Genomic DNA, 25,307 nt, shown 5'->3' with positions numbered 1-25,307 from the left:
GAAAAAAAGGAAGAAAGAGCCCCGGGAGTCTTCAGTGCAGTGCACCCAGGCAGGCTTTGTCTTTGGACAAGAGCACTAGGAAAAAAGTGTAAGGAGGTGTTTGTTCTAAATCTTGGGACTTCTTTTGGTTGTTATCCATTTATCTTTTTTTTTTAAGATTTTATTTATTTATTTATTTATTTGACAGGGAGAGAGAGACAGTGAAAGAGGGGGCACAAGCAGGGGGAGTGGGGGAGAGAGAAGCAGGCTTCCCACTGAACAGGGAGCCTAATGCGGGACTGGACCCCATGACCCCTGGACCATGATCCAAGCCAAAGGCAGACACTCAACGGCTGAGCCAGGCGCCCCTCCACTTATCATTTTATTTATTTATTTTTTTTGGGGGGGGATTCTATTTATTTATTTGACAGAGAGAGATCACAAGCAGGCAGAGAGGCAGGCAGAGAGAAGGAAGCAGGCTCCCCGCCGAGCAGAGAGCCCAACGCAGGGCTCAATCCCAGGACCTGAGATCATGACCTGAGCCGAAAGCAAATACTTTAACCCACTGAGCCACCCAGGCACCCCCCACTTATCATTTTAAAAAGCAGCACTTAAGTGTAAGAAAATAATGCAAACAGTATCAAAATGGTAGAAAATCAATGCTGTTTTTATCCCTGCTTATAGATGTCTCACTACTTGAAAGGAGAAACTGATAACCAAGTAGTGGGGTCTTCCAGATGTTCTTTAAGGATTATGCACATAGTTTTTAAATAATGGAATTATAGTGTACACTCTCTCTGACACTTGGATTTTTTATGTAACACCTTCATTATTTTTAACAGCTGCATAATATTCTATAGTGTGCTTATATAATTGTATTTAGCCCACTCCTATTTTTTTTTTTTAAGATTTTCTTTATTTGACAGAGAAAAGAGAGAGAGAGAGAGCACAAGTAGGGTGAGCGGGAGAGGGAGAAGAGTGAGGGGCTCAATCCCAGGACCCTGAGATCATGGTCTGAGATAAAGATAGATGCTTAACTGACTGAACCACCCAGGTGTCCCGAGCTCACTCCTATTAATAGACACACGACTGTTCCTAGTCTTTTAGTATTAAACAGTGCTGGATATGTTCTAGCTCATTTGTAGGAATATTTCTCTGAGCAAAATTTCTTTCTTTTTTAAGATTTTATTTATTTGAGAGAGAGAGAGTGAGTGCACATAAGTAGAGGCAGGGGCAGGCAGAGGGAGAAGCAGGCTTCCGGCTTAGCAGGGACCCTGATGACACAAGGGGTGGGTGTAGAGAGGGGGGCCTGAGTCCCAGGACCCTGGGATCAATGACCTGAGCAGAAGGCAGATGCTTAACTGACCCAGGCACCCCTTCTGGGCAAAATTTCTATCAGTGGAATTTCCAGGACTCCTGTTTTAGAAAGATGACTGCTATAGTCATATTGAAAGAGAGGAGGAGAGGCACCTGGGTGGCTCCGTGGGCTAAAGCCTCTGCCTTCGGCTCAGGTCATGATCCCAGGGTCCTGGGATCAAGCCCCAAGTTGGGCTTTCTGCTCAGCAGGGAGCCTGTTTCCCTTCCTCTCTCTCTCTGCCTGCTTCTCTGCCTACTTGCGATCTCTGTCAAATAAATTAATAAGAATCTTTAAAAAAAAAAAAAGAGAGAGAGAGAGAGAGGAGTAGAGACAGATGGTCAGAAAATGGGGGTGGCAATGCTCACCTTTCAAGGTTCAGAAGCTATAGAGTCCCCAGAAGCTCCCTTCCTTGGATGGAGTCCTCCTGACCAATAGAGGGCCCACACAAACACAGTTTCTTGGGCTTCAGATGATCTAACCAGAGCTGCCTTCTGAGGGAAGGTCCCCATGATTCATTCATTCACCACTCCTCAGCAGAGTGCTCACTTGGGTCTGAAGGCTATTGCCTTCAGCCTCTCGCATCCCATTTGGCTCTGAAGAATCAGTTTGCTGGGCTCCTCATCAGGTTTCCAATTTATGAAATGTGCTGGAGATTAGTACCTCTTCTGTCATCTTGTCCTGTCCCTAACTGCCAGTCCAAGGATCCTTGCAGTTGCCTCTGTCATTTGTAACTGCTGAATCCTCTGCCAGATGCTGTAGGGACCTAGAAGAGCAGCTTTCCACCCAGGACCAGTATCCAAAGGCAGGAGGGGGACGTATAGTCTCCATTGTGACCTTTCACCTCCCAGTTCTGGTGGTTTAGGCCTTTGAAGTTCGCCTTGAGGAACCACGCACTTGGGTCTGAGCAGCCAACAGCTTATCACATCTGGTGATCAGTCCTTCAGTGATTCCTCCTGAAGTCTGGATTTATGGAGGTCAGATGGATTCCACCTAGGAGGGGCTTCCGCTCATGACATGGGGAGACAGCTGCCCCTCTTTGAGGGGGAGGCAGTTGTCAAAGCATTGAGAAGCCCTCACACTAGTTCCCCACACACCCGCCCACCCACCCACCGAGTCCTTTGTAAGCAGAGTGGGGGGAATAGAGAACGCCTGCAGCCTCCTGCTCGCATTCCTAGACACCGACTCACTGCGCCCGCCGCCGCTGGAACAGCAGAGCTGTGTGAAATGTCAAGAGGAGTTATGCTCATGGGCTCCCTGGCCCCAGTCTCTTTGTGGCTTGCATTTTCTTCCATCTGCACTCTCTGTTCATCAGATGGAAATCAGAGGGTGCAATTAGAAGATAATTTGCTAGTTCCAGACTTAATTTGGGGCCCCCTTCTGGCCTGATCAAATTACAAGGAAACATAATAGATTTTTGGTGAGAAATAGTTGGCTCTATCACTGGGAGAAAGAGAGCTCCCAGCTTTCCAACTGGACAGGCCTTTTGGTATCCTTTGTGTTGTTTACCCTTTCCACCCTGCCTGACCTCCTCTGCTGCTCCTATGTGGCCCCCAGGTTGGGATCCCAATCACCTCAGAGCTGGCTCAAGAGGTTTAAGCTCAATTTGAGACCCAAGGAAAACAGGGAGCCCTCTGCAACCTTGTAGGGTTGACAAATATTGAAGCCGGAAGCTATCTAGAGACCTATAACCAAGGCCCAGACAGAGGCTGCGACTTGCTGAGGGTCACATAGCTAGCCCATAGTGGTAGTAACAATAGTCTTAATGATATTAGCAGCTAACATTTATCAACCCTTAATGTGTTCCAGACTCTGTGCCAAGGGCTTACACACACTGCATTGTCGCATTCAAACCCAGACAGTCTGGCTCCCGGCCCAGACTGGGCTCCAGCATAGCGATGGTGGAGCTCAGTATAGAAACTGTGGTTCGAATCCTGGCTTGTCCTTTCACTTATACAACTGGGTAGCCTCATACAAGCAATTTAGACTCTGTACTTCAGTTCCTCCCTCTGTAAAAAGGGAGAAAGAGTTGGAGAGGAGAAGGGAGTTGGGGGAAATCGGAGGGGGAGACGAACCATGAGAGACTGTGGACTCTGAGAAACAAGCTGAAGGTTTTGGAGGAGGGGAGGTGGGTAGGGGGTTGGGTGAGCATGGTGGTGGGTATTAAGGAGGGCTTGTATTGCATGGAGCACTGGGTGTGGTGCATAAACAATGAATGTTGGAACACTGAAAAAAAAAGCAAATTAAAAAAAATAGGGAGAAAGTATAGCACTGACTAGTGTGGGTTAAAATTCATTTTTATGTGTGAGTGCTGTGAGCAGTGCTTGGTGTAGAGTGAGCGCCTGTCCAGTGCTTACTCCCTGCTGGCTGCCTCTGGGTCTGGAGTGTGGTGTCTGTGTGCTAGTAGATAGATGTGGCTGAGCTCTGCACACATGCCAAAAGCTGGTCTTCAGTATTAGGGGCAGTTCACAGAGTGGTTGAGTGCCTTGGCTACAGAGTGGAGGATGGCAAACTATAGCCCATTGCCTGGTTTTGTATGGCCTGTGATTTTTACATTTTTTAATGACAGTGGGAGGGGAGAAAAAGAATGTTTCATGGCACATGAAAATTCCATGAAATTCAATTTTCATTGTCCACAAATAAAGGCTTGTTGGAAAATAGCCATGTCCATTTGTTTATATTTTATATATGGCCACTTCCGCACTGCACTGACAAATTCTGTATTTGTGTAGGCCTGCAAAGCCTAAAATATTTGTCTCTGGCCTTTTAGGGGAAAAGTGTCTTGACCCCTGATCTACAATCACACTGACTAGGTTTGAAACCCAGCTGTACCACTTACTAGCTGTTTGTCTTCAGGTTATTGATATAACCCTTCCAAACCTCAGTTTCCTCATCTGTTAAGTGGGGATGATAATATCTACCCTGTATATTAGCAGTTTAAGTATGATAGATAACAAGTAGAGAGCACTTAACACAGAGCCTGGAACATACTAAGTGTTTAATAAATGGTATCTTATAACAGGGTTTAAACACAATCTCTCTTACACATTCATTGTTACCTGTGTGCCCAATCAATAGAGGAATGGAGAAATGTTCCCTTGTAACCTAGCCACCACCTTTGCCACAGATTTTCCTGTCACGGTGACAGGGTGACTTCAGTAGAGAGGAATGTGTGCCTGGTGAGAGAGAGCTGCTGTTACTCCCTCAAGTCCAACAGTGAGGTCTGGACATGTCCCCCTCCAGCAACCTTGCTTTCCCCCTCACAGTCCTGCAGACAGAGGGATAAGGGGCTTTCCCATTGGTGGGCTCCAGTTTGGTCATCCCCTCAGCTGTTACTCTTCTGCCAGGCCACCCTCCAGATACCAAGGCACATCATCCCCCCAGACACTTGTCCTCCATCATGCCCCATTTTCCAGTTTGAGAAGCCTGGTTGCCATGGCACAGCGGAAGAAGCACCCCTGCCCCCTGGGGCCAATGGATGGCATTCTAGCAATGAAAGAAAAAAATGAGAGGTAACAGGTGACCTGGGCTCCAGTTCCTGTGCTGTTTCCAACTTGAAGAAAGGCTTTGAGGGAGATATTTCCCCTTAAAGAGTCAGAATGAGCTCTGGGCTGAGAGCTCTGGCTGTGGAGCTCTCATAGGGACCTACATTTAAATCCCAGCCCTGGGGCGCCTGGGTGGCTTGGTCGGTCGGGCATCTGCCTTCCACTCAGGTGGTGATCCTCTGGTCCTGGGATTAAGCCCCGCCTCGGGGCTGCTCATAGGGAGCTTGCTTCTCCATCTCCCTTTGCCCCCCCACTCACTCTCTATCTCAAATTAAAAAATCTTTAAATCCCAACCCTGCTACTGAATAATATTTTGGCCTTGGGTTAGTTAGCTAATCTCTCTGAACCTTGCTTTCCTTGTTAATGGAGATAATTCTCATCTTGGAGAAATAAGAGAGTGCCTTAGAGAGCTTGCCACTTGGAGAAACATCAGGTGCCAGTTAACACTCTAGGTCTCCTTTCCTCATGCTTAGCACAGCTCTGCCCAGAAGTGGAGTGGCAACCTGCATTGGCTAGCTCTGGGGGCTGTCCCCAGGCCAGGCAGAGGAAAGGGATGAATGGGCACCTAGCGCCAGGACCCAGTAGATACCGGCCCGGAGCACAGAACCTGGAGGGCAGCTCTCTAGACCTGGCTCTCTAGTCTCTAGACCTGCCTCCCCTGACCAAGATAGCCCCCACCCCGGCTTTTGGGGGGGGGCGTGGCTTTGGCCTGGAATTGGTATCCTGTGCTTTCCTTCATCTCCGAGCAGAACTGACTATCCTTTGGGCGGCTCCTCAAGCTGGGGACACTCGGAGGCAGATGGGCTCTTTTTCTCTCCCTGCCGTGCCCTTCCCCAGCTCAGGGATGGACGCTCAGCCAGTCCTGGTTATTGTCTGTGGCGCTAGCGGGCAGCCTCCCTCCAGCCCAGCTCCACCCCTTGCCTGCAAGGTCTATTTCCTAATAGCTGCTCCAACCACACACCTCGGTTCCGCGAGGAGCCCCTCCTCTTCCTCCCTCCCTCCCTCCCTCATCAGGGGAGGGACTGAAGAAGAAGGCTAACTTGACAGCCGCGCTTCTTAGCTAGTCACCGGCCTGGCCCGAGAATCCGTGTGTGTGTGTAGCCTCTGCAGAGAGGTGTTTTCTCCCGGAGTCCCTGGGTCCGCTGGAGCTTCCGAGAACTGGGGAGGAGCCGTCCCAGTCATGACCCCCTGCGGGAATCTGCTGGGGGGCAAGTGGCCTGGAGTCCTCACGCCCCTCCGGCTTCTCCGGAGGGAGAGGTGAGCCCTGGGCAGCCCGCCCACAGCCAGAGGTGCCGGGAGCCCTGGGCCTGTCATGGTGGCCGTCCGCAGCCAGCCTGAGGCACTCCCAGACGGGTTTGCAGCTGAGCTTGTTTATCTGGTGTGGGAAGAAGATGGGGAGTTACTTGTCCGTCCCGGCTTACTTCACCTCCAGAGACCCCTTTCGGTGAGTTGGGCTCTGAGTCCCCCTCTCCATCTCCTCTTCTGGCCCCTGGTCCTGAGGGGAGGGCAGAGGTCTCCCTGAACCTGCTTCTCAGATTTCACTTGTCCCTTCACCATTGGTACTGTCAGGCAGAAGCTAGCAGAAGCTCTTCTCAAGCAGAATAGGCCTGGTGAAGGCTTCCACCATGTTCTAGGAATGGTGAGGTGGGGGATATGCCCAGACGGAAGCTCCTGGGGAACTCCAGCTCTCCTTCCTTCCCAGGCACACCTGGAAGAGCCTCCAGAAGATGCCGGTGACCCTGCCTGTTCTTACTGCTTCCGGGGGAAGAGCACAAATAGGGTGCTTTCCTCCAGCTTTCACATGTCTTACCTGCAGGCCGTACTGTCTGCCAGGAATTTGTCCCAACAAACAGGATAGGCAGGTTTTGTCAAACAGCATGGAAGAAGCTGGCAAGGCCTGGGTGTGGGCAGCCTGGTACACAGTAGGTACTCTATAAACGTTTTTTCTGTTAATGGCAGGCACCTTTGCCTCTGGCTCTGAGGGCTTCTAAGCTCCCAGGTGAGTACAGTTGCTAGGGAAAGGCCTGGGCAGGTGCTTCCAAGACTGGGGCAATTGGTTTTGGAGTGTTCTGAGCTTCTGCCTACCCCGCCCCCAACACCCGCCCCATGCAGGCCAGGTCCCCAAGCCTGAGACCTCCGTGGGCCTTTTTCAGTAGGGCTTCTCGAGGGAGATGTGGAAACTTTCTACTTCTGACCTGCCTTTCTTTGCTTCTGCCCCACCCTACCTCCAACAGAAACTCCCCTGGGGGTTTCTGGCCCTCAGGGTCCCTCCTGAATGGAGCCATTCCTGGCCAGGGTGGGGCTTGTTTTCATTCTTTGGGAGCAGCCTGTTGTTCCAAGGGCTGCCTCCCCCTCACCAGTGGTCCTGGTCGACCTCTCCCTTTTGGCTTCCCCGCTCAGCTCCATGCCCAAACCTCGCTGCCAGGATACTAGTCAGGTGGCCATGCCCTGAGCAAAAAAGCAGAACACCATGTGGTTTTCCGGAATTACTGGACCCTGGTAGAGTGGTGGGAAGCCTTTGGATTTGGGGGGAGGGGGAAGGGAACCGGTCCTCAGTGCTGACTCTTCCAGGCATTCTGCTAGGCACTTTTTTTTTTTTTTTTAAGATTTTATTTTTTTATTTGATGGAGACACAGTGAGAGAGGGAACACAAGCAGGAGCAGTGGGAGAGGGAGAAGTAGGCTTTCCACCGAGCAGGGAGCCCAGTGTAGGGCTCCATCCCAGGACACTGGGATCATGACCTGAGTCAAAGGCAGACTCTTAACGACTAAGCCACCCAGGCGCTCCCCACCACCCCCGCCCTCGCTAGACACTTTATCCTTTGATTCTCTCAGAGCCTTTTGGAACTATGTATCCCCATTTTACAGAAGAGGCAACCACTTTCAACAGAATTAACATGTGGGGGGATCTCTGGTCAACTTTTCCCGTCTTCCTGAGTTTGTTTCATCCTTCAGGAGGCTGCATCATCTTCTCTTCACACCTCCTGCAAAGGCAAGTCTCAGATTTGCTTTTCTCTCCCAGCAGAGACTGTCCAAAAAGGGCCCCCATAGTTTGCCTGGCGCATTGAAGGGATGGCAAAAATTCTTTTCTGAAGAGCAAATGGGAATTGATCTTGAGTTTAGGAGTAGGTTTTACCATGTGGAATCAAGATGCCAAGTGTTTGAAGTAGCCACTAGTTTAGACCAGGGCCTCATTAATCCTTTACTCTTAATCCTGGAAAGGCAGCTTGGGGGAGGGGTTGTTCCCTTAGGAGCAAGGAATGCTGTGCCCCTTTTAATCTCTGGGAACTGGACACAGCTCAGGAGCTAGAGCAGATAATGAACTCTCAACCTGAACCTTTTGAGGGTCATGCCACCAATGCTGCCCAGGTCTGCCTGTTCCTTGCCTTGCTCTCTCCATGTCTCTGGGGAACTGACTACCTTCTCTCTGCCCCAGTTCTTGTTTGCCCAGCTGGAGTCAGGGGTGTACTGATTCACTTTAACCCCCGACAGTCTCCCCCAAATGAGAGGCCACATTCCTGGAGCCACTTCTGAAGAGATAGCCAGCATGCAGGGCCCTGTGCCCCATAGGAGGGATCACCTAGACCTTCTGCTCTCCCAGGTATCATTCTAATAAGTCACCACTGTCACTGGTCAGAAAACTGCTCCCACTATCTGCCTCCTCTGTTATTACAGGGCATCCTCAAGGGCTCCTCACTGACCAGGGGCCAGTCCCTTCCCTGGGCCTCAGTTTCCTCCGCTGCAGGGCATAGGGGTTGGACTTCCTGGGCTCCTGAACACAACCCTTGACAGATTCTGTATCAAATTAAGTCCTTGACCCCAAGTATCTGGGGGAGTACGAAGTCCACAGGAGTTCTAGGACTGTGGTTGCAGGAAAGTGACGCAACCAAATTCCATGGGGACATGATCAGGCGTGACAATGCACAAGGGAGGGATGAGGGAGCAGGGAGCAGGGAACGGAGAATGTAATTTCTGTATCCTGTACCACCCTGTCTGACAGACTGCACTCAGCAGAGTGCATGGTCTTCTCTGCCATTGCCCCTAGTGAAAGGGGGGAGATACAATTATAGGTGTGCTCCCAAGTAAGAAAATGCTCAAATTGGAATTTACAGAAGAGGTAAATTAAGCAGTGACTTTTTGTCTGATATGTTTAAAGGACTTTTTTCTTAGAGACTTTCACTTAATGTCCAACATTGACTTAATGGATTTGATTTACACATTGTCTCTTGAAGAAAACAAGTACATCTTTGTATTCTAAAGCAACCCATGGTTTGTTTTTCTGTTGTTGTTTTTGCAACCCATGTTTGTTTGTTTGTTTTTAAAGATTTTATTTATTCGACAGACAGAGATCACAAGTAGGCAGAGAGGCAGGCAGAGAGCGGGGGGTGGGGGGTGGTGGTGGCGGGGCTCGATCCCAGGACCCTGGGATCATGACCTGAGCCAAAGGCAGAGGCTTTAACGCACTGAGCCACCTGGGTGCCCCTGCAACCCATGTTTGAAGGGAAAAATTATTCTTAACTCTGTCCAGCTTAGCAGTAACATTGGCAGCTGCCCTAGGTCCCCTAGGACTCTTTTTATCTGGAAAGTGAAGGACTCAGATCAGGTGAGTGATTCCTGTAAGTCCGCAGCTCATGGGGCTCCTTAGAGACACACAAGCTTTTTTCTTTATCATGAAGGCTTTACCCTGAAGTGTGACTACACGTATTACTTGAGTCTACAGGTTTCCTGGCTTTTGGTTGGAACTGAATCAACACACTCTGGTAACACTTATTTCTTGCTGATCAGAGGCTTATGTGTTTGGTTAATTTTTTTAAAACTGGATAACAACATACTCCATAACAATTACAGCTTCATTGACAGCCTGTTTCAGTCTACAGGTTCTGCAGGAAGAGGAGTAATAAAGGGATTTTCAGTGGTAGGGGACTGAGTTCTGATGGTCCAGTGTCACTAGGCCCCTGTTACATCTGCCCTTCGGTGCCTGGGGGAGAGTTGGCATCCCTGGTCACAGTACCCTCAGGCTGTGGCAGAGATACCTGCCCATTTTCCCTTTTTAGCCCAGTCAGAGCTCAGAGGCAAGGGGCTGGAAACAGCTGCTCTCCAACAGTCTGTTCATCTAGGAGGCTAAGGATGAGCATCCAACCAGGCCTTTACCAGGACATGGGAAGGCTTGTTCTTTAACCTTTGCAAATACACTGTAATAGTGGCTGCTTCAACCACATAACGTTGAAAATTTAACCTGTAAACATTTGGTCTGAAGAATGTGCATGTGAGTGAGGGCTGGGCTGATGTCTTACTTGGCTTCTCCCAGCACAGCACCTTGCCTGTTTGGTCTTGCACATCCTAGATGCACAGTAACTATTTCACAATTGATAGGAATTGATAATAATCAATTGCTTTCTAACTGGTTTGATAAATAATTCATTTTATGACATTCTCTACTCACAGAAATCTGTTTGGTTCTGAGCCTAGGTACAGATCCATACTGCTTAGGCACAGAGGGAAAGGAGTCTGCTTGCCTTTGCCTTTGTTGTTCTTAAATTAAAGAGGGGAGGGAGGGAAATGAACATTTACTGGACACCTGCCTGGGATCATTCTAGGCATTTGTACGTAATTCTCATAAACTCATGAGGCTTTATCATCACTAGTGCACAAATGAAACTAAGGCCCAGAGTCATGAAATAACTGGCTTGAGGTGACACAGATAGTAAATGGCAAAGAAGGAATGTAGACCCAGGTCTTGAGTTATTTTTGAGAATCTCAACCTGATTATCTTTTTTTTTTTTTTTTTTTTTTTTTTTTTTTAACTGTGTGTTCCCTGCTGACTCAAAAGTCCTGAGTTTGGGATCCCTGGCTGGATTGGTTGGTGGAACATGTGACTCTTGATCTTGAGTTTGTGGGTTCAATCCCCACATTGGGTATAGCGATTACTTAAAAATAAAATCATTAGGAGCATCTGGGTGGCTCAGTGGGTAAAGCATCTGACTCTTGATTTCGGCTCAGGTCATGATCTCAAGGTCCTGGGATTGAGCCCCGCATCAGGCTCCATGCTCAACAGGAATCTGCTTCAGATTCTCTCCTTCTCCCTCTGTTCCCCCACCCCACCCTACAACCCGCTCACCCACTTGCTCTCTGTCTAAAATAAGTAAATAAAATATTTTTTAAAAAATAAAAATCTTTAAAAAAAAAAAAAAAGTCCTTAGTTTGGATCTGAACTGCCCACTGAACTGACCCCCAAGTTTCAGTTCACTTGGCGGCTACCCAGGCCCACTTTAGTGCTTTGGGAGAGGAATTTCGGAGGTTGCCCTCAGTGCATGTGGACCTCTCTGTGATCTCTCCTGGCTGAAGGGTTTCGGGTCTATTCACTCTGGTTGTTTGGGAGAGGGTGTTGACCAATGCCTCAGACCTTGATTTATAGCTCCACTACTTCTAAGCTGGCTGCCCTTGGGCAGCCCACAGCTAGGGCAGATTTTGACTTTCACTTGAAACTTTAAAAAAATTGAAAGCTGGAAAAAAAGCCTTGGCTTTGGAGAAATATATTGTGACCATGGCCTCCAAGAATCTGAGGGGGGGATTTTTTGGAGTAGCTCCTTAAATTTCCAGAGTGTATTTTAGATTCTTAAAAAGGCAGAGACTGGGGGCACCTGGGTGGCTCAGTGGATTAAAGCCTCTGCCTTCAGTTCAGGTCATGATCCCAGGGTCCTGGGATCGAGCCCCACATCGGGCTCTCTGCTCAGCGGGGAGCCTGCTTCCTCCTCTCTCTCTGCCTGCCTCTCTGCCTCCTTGTGATTTCTGTCTGTCAAATAAATAAATAAATCTTAAAAAAAAAAAAAAAGGCAGAGACTGCTGGGGAACACACAGCTGTGGACTAAAGGAAGGAGAGAATCATTGTGCCATTTAACATTCAGTACTTGGATTTAAAGAAAAACCTCATTATGTGTTAACCCCCAAAGGAACTTGAGCTCTCAGGGCTCCAGACTACCTTATTTTCACAGATGCAAATCCTGAGGCCCAGCTTAGTGAATGTGCTGCATTACTCTGGTGATGCAGTCTAGTGGAAATGGCTTCATGGCCAAGTATACACAGGTTAAAACTCCAGCTCTATCAGTACATATTAGGTGACTTTGCAGAAGTGATTTGACTCTGCTTTTCAGTCTCTGGTCTTGGAATAGGGATAATCCTGTCACCTTGCAGGATGCGATCAAGATTAGAGATGGTGGAAGTAAGGCACCTCATACAGTGCCTAGAATACGGTTGGCATTCAAGTAACAGGTAATAGTAACTCTCCTTAATTTCTAAACTAGGACTCTAAGTCTACCACTCCAGTGACCTAAGAACCAGTTGTGACAAAACAGCTTAGGGACCCACAGCCAGCCCTCCTATCAGCTGTTCAGCTTCCTGTTCTTCAGACACCTGTGACAGCCAACTTGACTATATAGCTGGCCATATCCTCCAAAGGCATTTCTTGACACAGATGTGTGCATTGGTAATGTTCTCCAGGCAGGTGTTCTTCCCAGAAGCCTGGCGTGGCTCTGTCCTGCATGTCTGCACTCGTTTCTCTCCCCACTCTCCTGGGCCTGGCCAGGGCTACTCACAACAAACAAAAGCAGGATATTGGCAGTGGAAAGGAGGACGTGTTCTGGTACTCCTGTGCCCTGCAGCACACATACCATTGAGAGGGTGTAACAGGGCCCAGGCCTGCAGTTAGGTGCAAATACAGCTTTTCTCCACTGCAGACAGCAAAGGGCGAGACCTGGTGACCAAGAGCCACAGAACGCTTCTGCTCCCATCTAGACTGCCTGTTCTTGCCACTCCCACCATTTTCAGTTTGGAAACATCTGCCAAGGGCTTACTCTGCTAGGCCCTTTGTTAGGTGCTGAATCTACCAACAGTAAATGGGACTGCTCCTGTCCTCAAGGAACTCACAATCTAGTGAAGGAGAAAGACTGGTACCTAAGAGCTTCAAGTCAGAAACTGGGAGGCAAGAAGGAAGCCCCTGCTTCTAGTGCTGGCCATTTGCTAGGCTTCTCACAGTCATTCAGAACTGGATTTAATGTCCTCACTGCTACCCTGAAAGTAGGTGGTGTCGTCGTCATTTCACAGATGAGAAGTGAAGCCGCCAGCCCAACATCAGTTAGGGTGGTAGGTGGTGATTCTGAGATTTGAACCTTGGATCATTTAGGGAAAGACCTGATATGCACAGGATTAAGGGAAATGGGGTATAATTACCTCATTTTACAGATGGGGAAACTATGCAGAGAGAGAAAGGGCTTGTCCAAGGGCAGGTAGCTCCCAAGAACTTGAACCAGACCTCATTCTTCCCAGTTCAGAGCTCATCTTGCATGCCTTTTACACTGAAAGGAGTTTGAACTACTTGCCCAGAACAGGGTCTTCCTCCACCACCTCCTATAATTCATGATTCTGATTATACACCATTCTAGGTACTGCATAACCATACTCTTCATGCTGTACCCAGCTCTCAAGTCCTTGAAGTTCAGCATCCAACGATCAAGAGGAAATGCTATAGGATGGGAATGATTGATGGCAGAAGCCATCGGAGTTGAGCACCAAGAGGGAACTGGACACTCCTTAAAGAGAAATTCTCAGGGTCCTGCTTCTCTAGACCTCCCTCGCTTGGTTGCTTTCCATAGCTGCTTCAGTGCCTTCCTGTCTCCCTCCTCTACCTCCTGCCGTGCCCGGAAGTAATAGCACCCATTGTGACCTCTTACCTTTCATTGTAAAGTTTTGTTTAGACTTTCTCTTCCCTAACTCATTATAAGCTCTTGGAAAGTGGAGTAGGGAAATTTGTACCTCTATCTTTTATATCTACAGTGCCTGCCAAGTTACTGTAATAGTATACTTGCTTTGCTCTTCACAGTTTGCAAAAGGCTTTCCTCATATATTAGCTTACTTGATCTTCACAGTGCTCTTTTTACTAAGATGCTATTGGTCACATTTTGTCAAGGAGGAAAAGCAAATGAGAGAAGTTGTCCAGAGCTACCCAGCTAGTGTAGGAAGTGGCAAATAATGTTAGTGGCTAGCATAATTATCATCTGTTCTTAGCAGTTAACACTTACTGAGTTCCTCCTGGACTTAGCCTTTTATACAAACATCTGTATAGTTCGATACATCTTATTTCATTTTCACAGTAGTCCATTTCACAGATGAGGAAACTGGGTCAAAGAAATGAGGTAACTTCCCCAAGATGATATGAGTTGGCAGGGTCAGGATTCACACTAAGAGGTCGCTCCATCCTGCCTCTTAGAAACAAGGATGTGGCCGGGGTGGGTGGTACAAAATCTTGACAACAATAGTAGATTCTTCACTGGAAAGATAACATGGGCTCAGCAGGCCAGGAACCACTTAGCTCTGGGTCCTGGGAGGCTCAGAAATGAGGAGGAGCTTAGCTTATGTAGACTTGGCCTGAGAACACACCCAGCCTGGCTGAGGGGTGGAGCTTTACGACCAGGTAACTTGGAGGAGAAAGGAGCTGTGGGTCTAACCTGTGTCTCACACAGTGCTAATGGAATTTTGCCCCCCACAGTTATTTTATTTTGAAAATTTTCAATTATATAGAAGAGTTGAAAGAATAGTTCAAAGAATACCCATGTATCCTTCACCTAGATTTGTTAATCTCAAGCCCTTTTTTCTTTAAGTATGTACACACAGACATGCACACACACACACACACACACAATGTATTTTATTTTTGCTGAACTATGAAAAACTAGGTTGTAGATAACTTTCACCCTTACTCTAACAATATTTCTTCTAAAAATTCTTCTGTATAACCAAAGTATCGTTATGGCACCTGAGAAAGTAATAGTAATTTCACAATATAATCTAATGTACAGCCCAAATTCAAATTTCCTCAGTTGTTCCAAAATGTCACTCATGGCTGTTTTGTTTTTCAGTCCAGAATTGAATCCTAGGTTTAAGTGTTGCACTTGGTTGCCGTGTCTCTAGGCTTTTTTAATCCCTGTACCTTTATTCCTTCACAACATTAACTTTTTGGAAGAGTCAAGACCAGTAGTCTTACAAAATGACCCACATTCTGGATTTGCCTGATTGTTTCTTAATGCTTAACATAATTTTTTCACAAGAGTGTTACATCAGTAATGGTGGTGGTGGTGGGTAGGTTTTTTAAACAGAGGTGATTTGAGCTTTTTTGGTTCATCAAGATACCTGTGGAGACCAGAGGTTTTTAACTGGGGCCATGACTTGGTTTCAGTCCTTGACACACATACACATATACACACACACCACACACACACACCCCATACCTAAATAATATGCACATTTTCAGGGCACCTGTGTGGCTCAGTGGGTTAAGCCTCTGCCTTTGGCCCAGGTCATGATCTCAGGGTCCTGGGATCGAGCCCCACATCGGGCTCTCTGCTCAGTGGGGAGCCTGCTTCTCCCTCCCTCTCTGCCTGCCTCTCTGTCTACTTGTGATCTCTTTCTGTGTGTCAAATAAATGGATAAAATCTTTTTTTTAAAAATGCACATTTTCCTTGTGTGTGTCTTTTTCTGAGAGAGGCTTCTTGACCTTTGTTAGATTCTCTAAGGGCTTGAAGACCCAAAAAGGTTAATGTCTGCTAGGTGAGGCAGGCAATACAGAACTGGTTTCTGGGATCATCTTCACTCTGAATCAACTTCCTTTGAGGGGCTAGCAGTAAACCGTAACTTTCCCCCATCCTGGCTTTGGATCAAAGAGAGGTCTGTCCGTTTTGTTGTTAAACCTGGGAGCTAGAGACAGCCTGTATAGCCTGGTTCCAAGGATCCAGAAGAATTTCTTGCTTCCTGCCTTTCAGGTGTTCAGAATGCCAGGATTCCCTCGCCAACTGGTACTATGAGAAGGATGGGAAGCTTTACTGCCACAAGGACTACTGGGGGAAGTTTGGGGAGTTCTGCCATGGATGCTCTCTGCTGATGACAGGACCTGTCATGGTGAGTGAGTCCCTCTTGGTCATTAGAGTCCATTGATGGCACCTCTGGTTCCCCATGGCCTTTCATCTTCTAGTCTTCCATCAGCCAAGCCCTCCCCTTTTATTTCTTTAGTCATTTAACAAATGTTTGTTGAATACCAGTTAAGTGCCAGGTAAGATCTTTCCCTTAAAAACTTAACAGTCTGATTTTGGGTGTGGGTGGGTGGGCAGGGAGGAAACACAATACAGTGCGGTGAAGACCTCAAAGGAGAGCATTACAGGTTGAGGAGGATACACTCACGTTGTGTGCAGAGAATCAGAAAAGGAGACCCTGGAGTGGGACGCTAGAGAGAAGTTCCACCTTCCCTACCTGCTCCAGAAAAGGGCTTTAAGCCTAATCACAGATTTGCCAACCCTGTGTTGGAGGAACGGTCCCTTTCTAGTGGGGATGATGACTTCTGGCGACTTGCTTTCATGGATTAGACCAAAACATTTTGTAACCTCAGAAATGACAGGGAGGCACCGATCTGACTCGTCCTCTGGAAGCTCCTAGGGCAAGGAGTGCAAAGGTAGATTGTGACTGGGACCTGTACATCCTTGATTGAAGGTCACCTCACCTACCCCTACCCTCCAGCGGTGATGTCTGTCATCTTGTCGACCCTTCCCCCTATCTGCTAACAGGTGGCTGGGGAATTCAAGTACCACCCAGAGTGCTTTGCCTGTATGAGCTGCAAGGTGATCATTGAGGATGGGGATGCATACGCCCTGGTGCAGCACGCCACCCTCTACTGGTAAGGTGGTATCCATCCTCCCCCTGCAAGAGTGGCCAAGAGAGAGAAAGAGGTGGCAGTGTGAGTTGGGCAGAGCATATCATATCATATCAGAGCATATCACAGCACTGGATTCCTATCATTCCAATGCCTGTAACCACCTCTGTAATCAGTAAGCAAGACAGTTAACATCTCTCTGCCCTCTGTCCTCACCTGCTGTGAGAATAATGACACTTGGCCCTGGAGTCCTTCCGAAGGGAGAGTGGCTGGGAAGATGCTCTCAGAGAAGGATCCCAGAAAGTTAAAGGCAAAAGCCCCTTAAAATTCACTTGGTCCAATTACCTCAGTTGACAAAGAAGTCAGGCTGAGGCCCTAAGAAGGGAAGGGGGCTTGGTTCTCACTGAGTCAAAAGCAGAGCAAAAAGAACCCAGGTCATTGCGCCCACATTCCCAGGCTACCCTAGAGACCCTGGGCTCCTCATTCTGAGCAGACAAGGATGGTAATAGCGAGAATGTGGGTACTATTGCTTGAAGCCACATGGTGCAGTAGTTGCTGGGGGCTTCCAGGTGGGGCTCCAGGATCTTAGCCCCCTTTATGTTCCTCTTCCCAGTGGGAAGTGCCATAATGAGGTGGTGCTGGCACCCATGTTTGAGAGGCTCTCCACGGAGTCTGTTCAGGACCAGCTGCCCTACTCCGTCACACACATCTCCATGCCAGCCACCACCGAGGGCAGACGGGGCTTCTCCGTGTCCGTGGAAAGGGCCTGCTCCAACTACGCCACCACTGTGCAAGTCAAAGAGTGAGTACTTTGAGGACCCCTAGAGCTGGACTTGTTACACAGAGCCCTTAGATGGAGCTCCAGGGGTGCGGAGTTCCCTTCATCCCCATCTCCTATCTTTCTCCTGGAGCTCGATATGCTGTAACCCCACCTGGATCTTGGCACATACTCTTCCCTCTGATTCGGTTGCTTCCCACCAGATACCAATGCCGGAACGGCTCACCTTTCACATGTCAAGTTTCAGATCATGTTTATTCTTTGAAATTATCTGGCTTGAGTATGTGTATTAGTTTATCATCTGTCCTCCTGATGAGTTCCTTCTGGAACTTAGTCTTGTTCGGTATTGCATGCCCAGGGCCTAGAATGGTGCCTGGCATGTAGTACATGTTCACTGATTATTGTTTTGTTGGTTGAGTAAATGGAGGAAGGAAGAGAAAAAAGTTAAGACTTCATCCTAGGTCCAGGCCAGAGACCAGATAGGGAAAGAGTCTGTGTTTGTCTAATACCATTAATGAGGCACCTGTGGCTGCCAATCCTGTAAATAGTGATTGTGTGTTTACTGTGTGCTGAGCACCGGGTGCTTGCAGTATAGGTGAGAGGTACGAGGGTTGGGGGAGTCATCAGGAAGTGAGATCTGCACTCAGACCTCATTAGATGAAGAGGGGAAGCCATTGTGTTCAGTGCAGAGGTGGGAGTCTGTGGTTGTGTCTAGTGTAGATTGGGTGGTTGGGAATAGCCAGAAAGGGGGCTATTAAGACATATAGGGATTATGAAAACGCAGGAGGTCTTTTGAGGGATAAGCAGCAAGGTGATGCAACCCAATTAGTGTTCTAGAAGGATTGCTGGGATGGGTGCTGAATGGGAGAGGCGCAAGCCTGGTATTGTAGAGACCATTTAGGAGGCTATTTAAAGATCAGGTGAGAGGTGTTGGTAACTATGGTGATGAAGTGAAGACAGGGTTTTTGAAGACAGAGGGGGTTGGGGGACTCCAGGTAGAGAAGATGCCATCCAAGTCTCTGGCTTAGGCCACTGGGTGAGTGGGGGTGCCCTTCACAGAGGGTACCCTATAAAGGACATTGCATTTCTCCTGTGAGTGGTTTGAGTCTTGAGGGCTGGTAGGAGCCTGGGGCGTGGTGAGCCTTCCTGCACAAGTGAAATTGGTCAGATACATTTTTAGGATGTCTTCGTCCTGCCTCAACTCTTGTCTGGCCCAGGGTCAACCGGATGCATATCAGTCCCAACAACCGCAACGCCATCCACCCTGGGGATCGCATCCTGGAGATCAATGGGACCCCTGTCCGCACACTCCGAGTGGAAGAGGTATAATGTGTGTCCTGTCTGTCACGTGAGGATGGGACGTGGAACAGACCCTCTGGGGCATCATGCTATGGCCTTTGCCTTTCTCCACCCCCAGTCTATCTCTTGTCTTGCCACAGAGCTTGTGACCACTGGTGACCTCCTCTGTCAGGCTGGCACATTCCAAGGATAGCAGGGATGGCCTGACAGATGAGATATCTGACAGTATGCCAGGGACAGGGCACTGGGGGGCTCCTGGCAGCTGGAGGCCACCATTAGCAAGTTGAACATTGGCCATAGTGTGCTTGGATCATCTGGGCTGACAGTGGGTGGCCTGGGTTGGGACAGCCTGTGGGAGCCAGCCTTACACTGCTCTTGGCTACAGGTAGAGGATGCGATTAACCAAACAAGCCAGACACTTCAGCTCTTGATTGAACATGATCCTGTCTCCCAGCGCCTGGACCAGCTGCGGCTGGATGCACGACTCTCTCCCCACATGCAGAATGCTGCACACTCTCATACCGTCAGCACCCTGGACACCAAGGAGAATCTGGAAGGGACACTCAGGAGACGCTCCCTGAGGTGCTGCCTCCTATCCTGATTCCATGCTGACCCATGCTTATCCCTCGGATGAGGTTGAGCTGACTTTGGGAGGCTGGCAGGGTTAGGAAGGGAAACCGCTGGCCAGGGGCGGGCCATGAGGATTGTGCTGACCCAGCTCCCCCCATGGGAGTCACAGTTTATAGCTAGGGCCTGTGTGTGATCTGACCCACTGGCTGCCAGGTTTCCTTAGAAACCGGAGAATCAGGCCCTGTCCACTGAACTCTCCTGAGCTGAACAGGAAGCACCAGTGCTGGCTCCTAAAGGACCAGCAAAGGGAGGCATGGGGCTCAGAGGCTGGAGTAGGGGCACAGGGAGGATTAATAAGTATAAATAAGAACACTGAAAACTATAAAGCAAGAGATGAATGCAAGCTGTTTTAGATTTGAGGGACCAACATTTAAAACCCCAGAGTTGTCCAGGTGCAACAGGAGGGGGCACTCACCCTGGATGCAGGTGCCAAGTAGGGAGACTGAAAGAACAGGAGTTAGACGCAGCAGCTGTCTAGATAGACACACCCATACCATGCCTTTGAGCTGAGCTCCCTCCCTTCACAAATCACTTCATCTCTTGAGCTTCTGTTTCTGCATCTATGAAGTGGGGTTGTAAGACAAAGATGGCTGTCTCACGAATTACATAAAGATTCAGTGTGGAAAGGGATGGAAAGTAGCACAGTGCCAGCAAAGGGTCAGCACTAAGTGAGGTGTTGTTAGTATCATTAGGAGTCAAGTTCTCTATCCGCCCTCCTGATCAAACAGACTGAATCACTCAGGGCACTTGCCTGGCATCTGTTGGAAACAGGGCCCTCCCCACAGGTTGCTGGCATGAACTTCTGGCTGCCCTCTTGGCCTCGGCACAAGTGAGCTGGTAGAGTAGTGCGCCCGAGGGCAGAGAAGCCTTGAGCACGTGGGGGTAGCCAGAGAGCTGCTTAGATATCTGGAGGGCCATCGTTGTGGGAGAGAGGGCAGCTCACCTTATGTGCTTCTGTGGGCGTGGTTGGTGGGCGGCAAAGAGAGTAGAGCAAGGGCTACGAAGCCTGTGGACAGTCCTTTCTCAGAGCCCAAGTGAGACAGGATGTACGGGAGAGAAGTTTTCAGGGTTGCAATTCACCTGCAGTGACTTCAGCCTTCTTGTCCCTTCTTTAAGAAGTCAGTAACAGTTACCAACCATTACTGTTATGGACTGCTCTTAAAAATGTAAATACACTGGCTCTGTTGCTATAAGAATCATCCATGCTCATTATTTTAGAATTTGGGAAATGTAGACAGGTAGAAAGATAAGCAAAATAGCCAGAATCCCATGTCATTTTTTTGGATCGTGGTAGGCTCTCTAACCCATTTTAGCACTTTGACTCAAGCAGACGTGTGAAGTGGTGGACTGCCACCTTAAAGCGCTGTCACATGTTGAGTGCTGTAAGCTAGTAACAGTCATTCCAGGTGAGTACTCAGGGTTCCTGCCTTTTTTTTTTTTTTTAATATTTATTTATTTATTTATTTGACAGAGAAATCACAAGTAGGTGAGCAGGCAGAGAGAGGGGAAGCAGGCTTCCCACTGAGCAGAGAGCCCGATGTGGGGCCTGAGATCATAACCCGAGCTGAAGGCAGAACTTTAACCCACTGAGCCACCCAGGCACTCCGAGGGTTCCTGCTTTGATACTTAAATAAACTGCCGATGTTTGCAGCCCCAAAATGGTACATCTGTCTGATGTAAGAGTTCCTTCCCCTCATCATAGCACCAGAACTACAGACATTGGGATTGGAAGGGTAGTAGGGTGGCCTTAAGGTTTCTACTTCCAGGGTTTTACTGGCAGGTCTCTGAGGACTACCCTAGCCCTATCCTCATCTTTCTTCATCTTTAGGCGCAGTAACAGCATCTCCAAGTCCCCTGGCCCCAGCTCCCCAAAGGAGCCCCTGCTCTTTAGCCGTGACATCAGCCGCTCAGAATCCCTCCGCTGTTCCAGCAGTAACTCACAGCAGATCTTCCGGCCATGTGACCTGATCCACGGGGAGGTCCTGGGGAAGGGCTTCTTCGGGCAGGCCATCAAGGTGAGCACAGGCAGTAGCTGCTCTGCTTTTCTGCCCCCAACCTCTCTCTCACCTTCTTTCGGGGAGTTCTCATCACATGCTCTCACTCCACACCCTACAGGACACCAGGCCCCTTTCCTGGCTGCAGGTGATGGTGTGAGGGCTACACTCTGGCCCTCCCAGGCCACCTAAAGGCAGCGTTGCTGTCACAGTGAGCTTGGTGGACCTGGAGACCCAGGTTGGGATGAATTGTGCCCATGGTTCTGCCACCTCCAGTCAGCAGATGTTTTTAGGTACCCTGAGGCCTCAGTGCTGGGCATATTGCAGGGAGCACACGGGGGAGTGGCTCTTGCCTCCCTGATGAACAGTCTTGGGGACTAACCTCTCTCTCTTTCTCTCCTCCTCCTCCTCTGCTGAGAGCTGGGAGGGGGGGTCAGGTAAGCTGTGTGTCTCAGCTTTCAGGGCCTTGGGGCTGGAGAGCTCACCCTGACCCACCCAGCTCCCTGGTGCATGTCTGTGGCACTGACCCTCCTGTCCCTAGACTTCTATTCGCCCAAGGGATTCACTCCTGTGTCAGATGACCAGAACCCCTGCTTGGCTTGGCAGTGTCCCCTCCTGCCTCCTACACTCCCCTTTTCTGCATTCTCGCCTCCCCTCTGTGCATGCCCAGCTCTCCAAGGAAGAGGGTATGCTCCCCTCTGAGGCCCCTGTTCCCTCATGCTGTGTCTTCTACAGATGAATTCTGTCAGTCTGATCTGGCTCAGTGTGTCTTCCAGGGGATGGGATGCCCAGTTGCATATATTTCCACACAGTTCACCAGGACTCTGTGCCAGTAATAGTTACCCTCCCTTGTAACTAGGTAACACACAAAGCAACTGGCAAAGTGATGGTCATGAAGGAGTTAATTCGGTGTGATGAGGAAACACAGAAGACTTTCCTGACTGAGGTAAGTGGATGGGGTGGTGGGATTTAGGAGTTCGGTGTCACTGTTGGAAGAGGGAAAGATCTTAATAAATAACAGTTTCAGAGGAAGCTATTTTATTTTAAGATTTTATTTATTTATTTGACAGAGAAAGACAGCGAGAGTAGGAACACAAGCAGGGGGAGTGGAAGAGGGAGAAGCAGGCTCCCCGCTGAGCAGAGACCCTAATGCAGGGCTCTATCCCAGGACCCTGGGATCATGACCTGAGCTAAAGGCAGACACTTAATGACTGAGCCACCCCGGTTCTCTGGGAGGAAACTTACTTTAGAATCACTTTCTTAAAAGCAGAGGAGAAAAGAGCTCTAGAGGAATGGGTAATTATCTGTTCAGTGAGCATTTACTAATAACAGCATGATCTGGGTACAAAGGATACAGTAACAAATGGGATGTGGTTCAGAGGAGCTTACAGCTAGTGGGGGTGATGGACATGAAAACAGACCAGTTTAGGACAACTAGGAGTTACACTCACCACCTGAACACCCTGCTAAGGGAGCCTGGAGTGGGGCCTCCCAGAGAACTGTCATCTCTGGAGTGTTTACACAGTTTTTACCACCCTTCCCAAGTTGTTCCATTCCTTTGGTTGGTATTCCTGTGGTCTGGCCATTGCTCTCCAGGCCTTTGTTTTACTCTCAAACCCTCCTATTCCAGTTCTCCCCAAATAAAATTCCTAGAAAAGCAGGATCCCAAGGGTGAGGCCTCTGAGGCATCCCTATCCATGTGGAAGTATTCTATCCTATCACATAAGACTGGAGGCAGGAGATGCAGGTGACACTTGTCAGACTAGCTCCCTGGAGGGAAGGGGATAAGGAAGACATAGTAGGAAGTAACCATCCACCCTCCTTGGCCTCTACCACCCCCAGGTGAAGGTGATGCGAAGCCTAGACCACCCCAATGTGCTCAAGTTCATTGGTGTGCTATACAAGGACAAGAAGCTGAACTTGCTGACAGAGTACATTGAGGGGGGCACGCTGAAGGACTTTCTGCGCAGTGTGGTAAGCAAACCACCTTCACGGCTTTGCTTACAAAGGGTCATGCTGGGCAGGACTGGGCACAGGCAGGGAGGGTTCACTGGCAGACCACGTTCACCCGTGGGGGCTGGATTCCAAATGGGACAGGGCCCCACAGCTTCTGATGGCATTCCTTTATCCCATAGGACCCATTTCCCTGGCAGCAGAAGGTCCAGTTTGCCAAAGGCATCGCCTCTGGAATGGTGAGTTCTGCCAACAACTGCCAATGGTGGGAGTGAGGGGCGAGACGGGCTGGGGAGTCAGGATAGCTGCAGGGATTATAGGCAGGGGCCGGAAGGCAGAGCCTTCCCCCAGCCTGGGCAGCTTGTGTGGCCTGGGTCAGTCAGCAGCTATTTAATGAGCTTCTCTCAGTGCCTGTGAAATTGCCCAGTTGCCTTCTCTTCACTCACAACCTACTCTCAACGAGTTCTAAATCCTTAAGGCAAACAGGGCATGGGTAAGGCAAATTAGTAGTGTCCAGCTGCTGTGGGAACTTGGCACAGGTAGATAACCTCATGGCCTATGAAATCAGAGAGGGGGATATATGTTCTAGTTAAGCCTGAAAGATGGATCAGAATTAGATAAAAGTTCCTCTTGGCAGAGAGGCCCCAAGGTTGAGGTGATGACAGCAGCACAGACTTGGGAGGAGGGAGGAAGAAATAGTGTGTTTCATCTGGGAAAGGAGACCAGTTATAGTAGTAATACCAGTGACTATTGCTGAGTGCTTTTATATGCCACGCACTGAACTGAGGGAGTGACATGTATGTATGTGTTCCTCATGACAACCCCAGTTTCCAGATGAGAAGCTGATGCTAGAAAGGGACAGAGCAAGGAGATTAGGCTTGTCAGTCTGACCCCCAAGCCTGAGATTTTAATCACTGCTCTTCATGTGGGGTCCATGAAGACTGTTAGTCTGGAGATACATGAAGATCCCTGTGTTTCAGACTACAGAGTCTGGATTTTATTTAGGAAGCCAAAAAGACGGGAGTAAAAGATACTTAAATAAGTTTTGTGAGCAGAGCTGTGTTTTTTTTTTGTTTTTTTTTTTTTTTTATTTTATTTTAATATGAGTCCGGTGCAGTCAGTAGGTGGGGGTCAAGTTAGGAGAACCGAAGGCAGGGAGACCAGGGGTGGGGATAGTGAAACATTTCCGGTTTCTGAGTTAAGGTATGGCTGTGGGGATGGGAGACTGGGAGGCAGGGTGCAGAGAGACTAGTTGGCAGCAAGGGAGCAGAGGTAGGGGGAGGAGGAGTTGGGGTGGCTTGAGGTACCTAGAAGAATGGGGGTCATTTACCAGATGTTTGCTGGGGCAGTGATGTTGGGGAAACAGGCTTAGGAAGAGCTAGTGTTGGCTGAGGCTGATGTGTGGTTAGTAGGGGTCAGCATGTGTAGAGAAGGTGGCTTTGAGGAGGCTGGAAGGAAAATGTGGGCACGTTAAGAGTCTCAGGAGTAGGTATCATGGGCGAAGTGCAGGCAGCCTTTGGAGAAAGGACAGGCAGGCCGGTCACAAGAGCTACAACGTTCAGGAAGTGCTCCCTGGGTATGTGAGCAGAGCCAGGAACCTCTGGGATGGAAGCAGTATTGTAAGGACTTGAGGGGGTGGTGTAGGTAGCTCCTTCCACATTCTCTGGGGAAGGGAAGAGAAAGAAAAGGAAGTGGCTGCAGAGTGACAAGAGCCAGGAGTGGAGGTCTGGATGTTGTGGGGGCGGGGAGTGGAATAGCAGAGATTTGCATGAAAACATTGGGGTAGGAAGAGGGAGAAGTTAAAGTGTAGACAGGGAAGAGCAAGGAGCGTGCTGAGACTCAGGGAAGGAGAATGTTAGGAATATAGAACCAGCTAACCAGGGGGAAGTCACTGCTTTCCCTATGACAGGCAGGAAGGATCCAGGGCAGCTGAAGCCAGAGATTGGGGTGAGGATGGCAGTGAAGGGGCCTAGGAGCAGTGCATCTGAGGGCCCTCACTTCAGGTGGGTAGAGGGGCTGGGAGCATGCAGGAGCCAGGGCCCATTGAGTTGGGGACTTTAGGAGGGAGCTGTGAGGGTCTAGAG

At 49.1% G+C, this 25,307-nt stretch overlaps 1 protein-coding gene across 2 annotated transcripts in view; it reads left to right on the top strand.

Moving 5' to 3' along the window:
• Nucleotides 1–25,307, top strand: part of LIMK2 (LIM domain kinase 2) — a 58,284-nt gene that overhangs the window by 25,872 nt on the left and 7,105 nt on the right. The window contains exons 1-10 of one of the 2 annotated variants that reach the window (XM_047698186.1): nt 5,894–6,322; nt 15,689–15,824; nt 16,484–16,593; nt 17,183–17,371; nt 18,565–18,670; nt 19,032–19,228; nt 21,105–21,291; nt 22,130–22,216; nt 23,113–23,244; nt 23,406–23,462. In XM_047698186.1, the coding sequence (XP_047554142.1) occupies nt 6,270–6,322; nt 15,689–15,824; nt 16,484–16,593; nt 17,183–17,371; nt 18,565–18,670; nt 19,032–19,228; nt 21,105–21,291; nt 22,130–22,216; nt 23,113–23,244; nt 23,406–23,462 (1,254 nt within the window). In that variant the 5' untranslated portion in view covers nt 5,894–6,269. Of the gene's footprint in view, nt 1–5,893; nt 6,323–15,688; nt 15,825–16,483; nt 16,594–17,182; nt 17,372–18,564; nt 18,671–19,031; nt 19,229–21,104; nt 21,292–22,129; nt 22,217–23,112; nt 23,245–23,405; nt 23,463–25,307 lie in introns of those variants that run through there. The other variant, XM_047698185.1, reaches the window with a different exon arrangement.

The sequence above is a fragment of the Lutra lutra genome, chromosome 12 (genome assembly GCF_902655055.1).
Source record: "Lutra lutra chromosome 12, mLutLut1.2, whole genome shotgun sequence".
NCBI classification, from domain to species: domain Eukaryota; kingdom Metazoa; phylum Chordata; class Mammalia; order Carnivora; family Mustelidae; genus Lutra; species Lutra lutra.
Note: the sequence above shows the minus strand (reverse complement) of the source record. Positions and strands in the feature narration are given on the sequence as shown.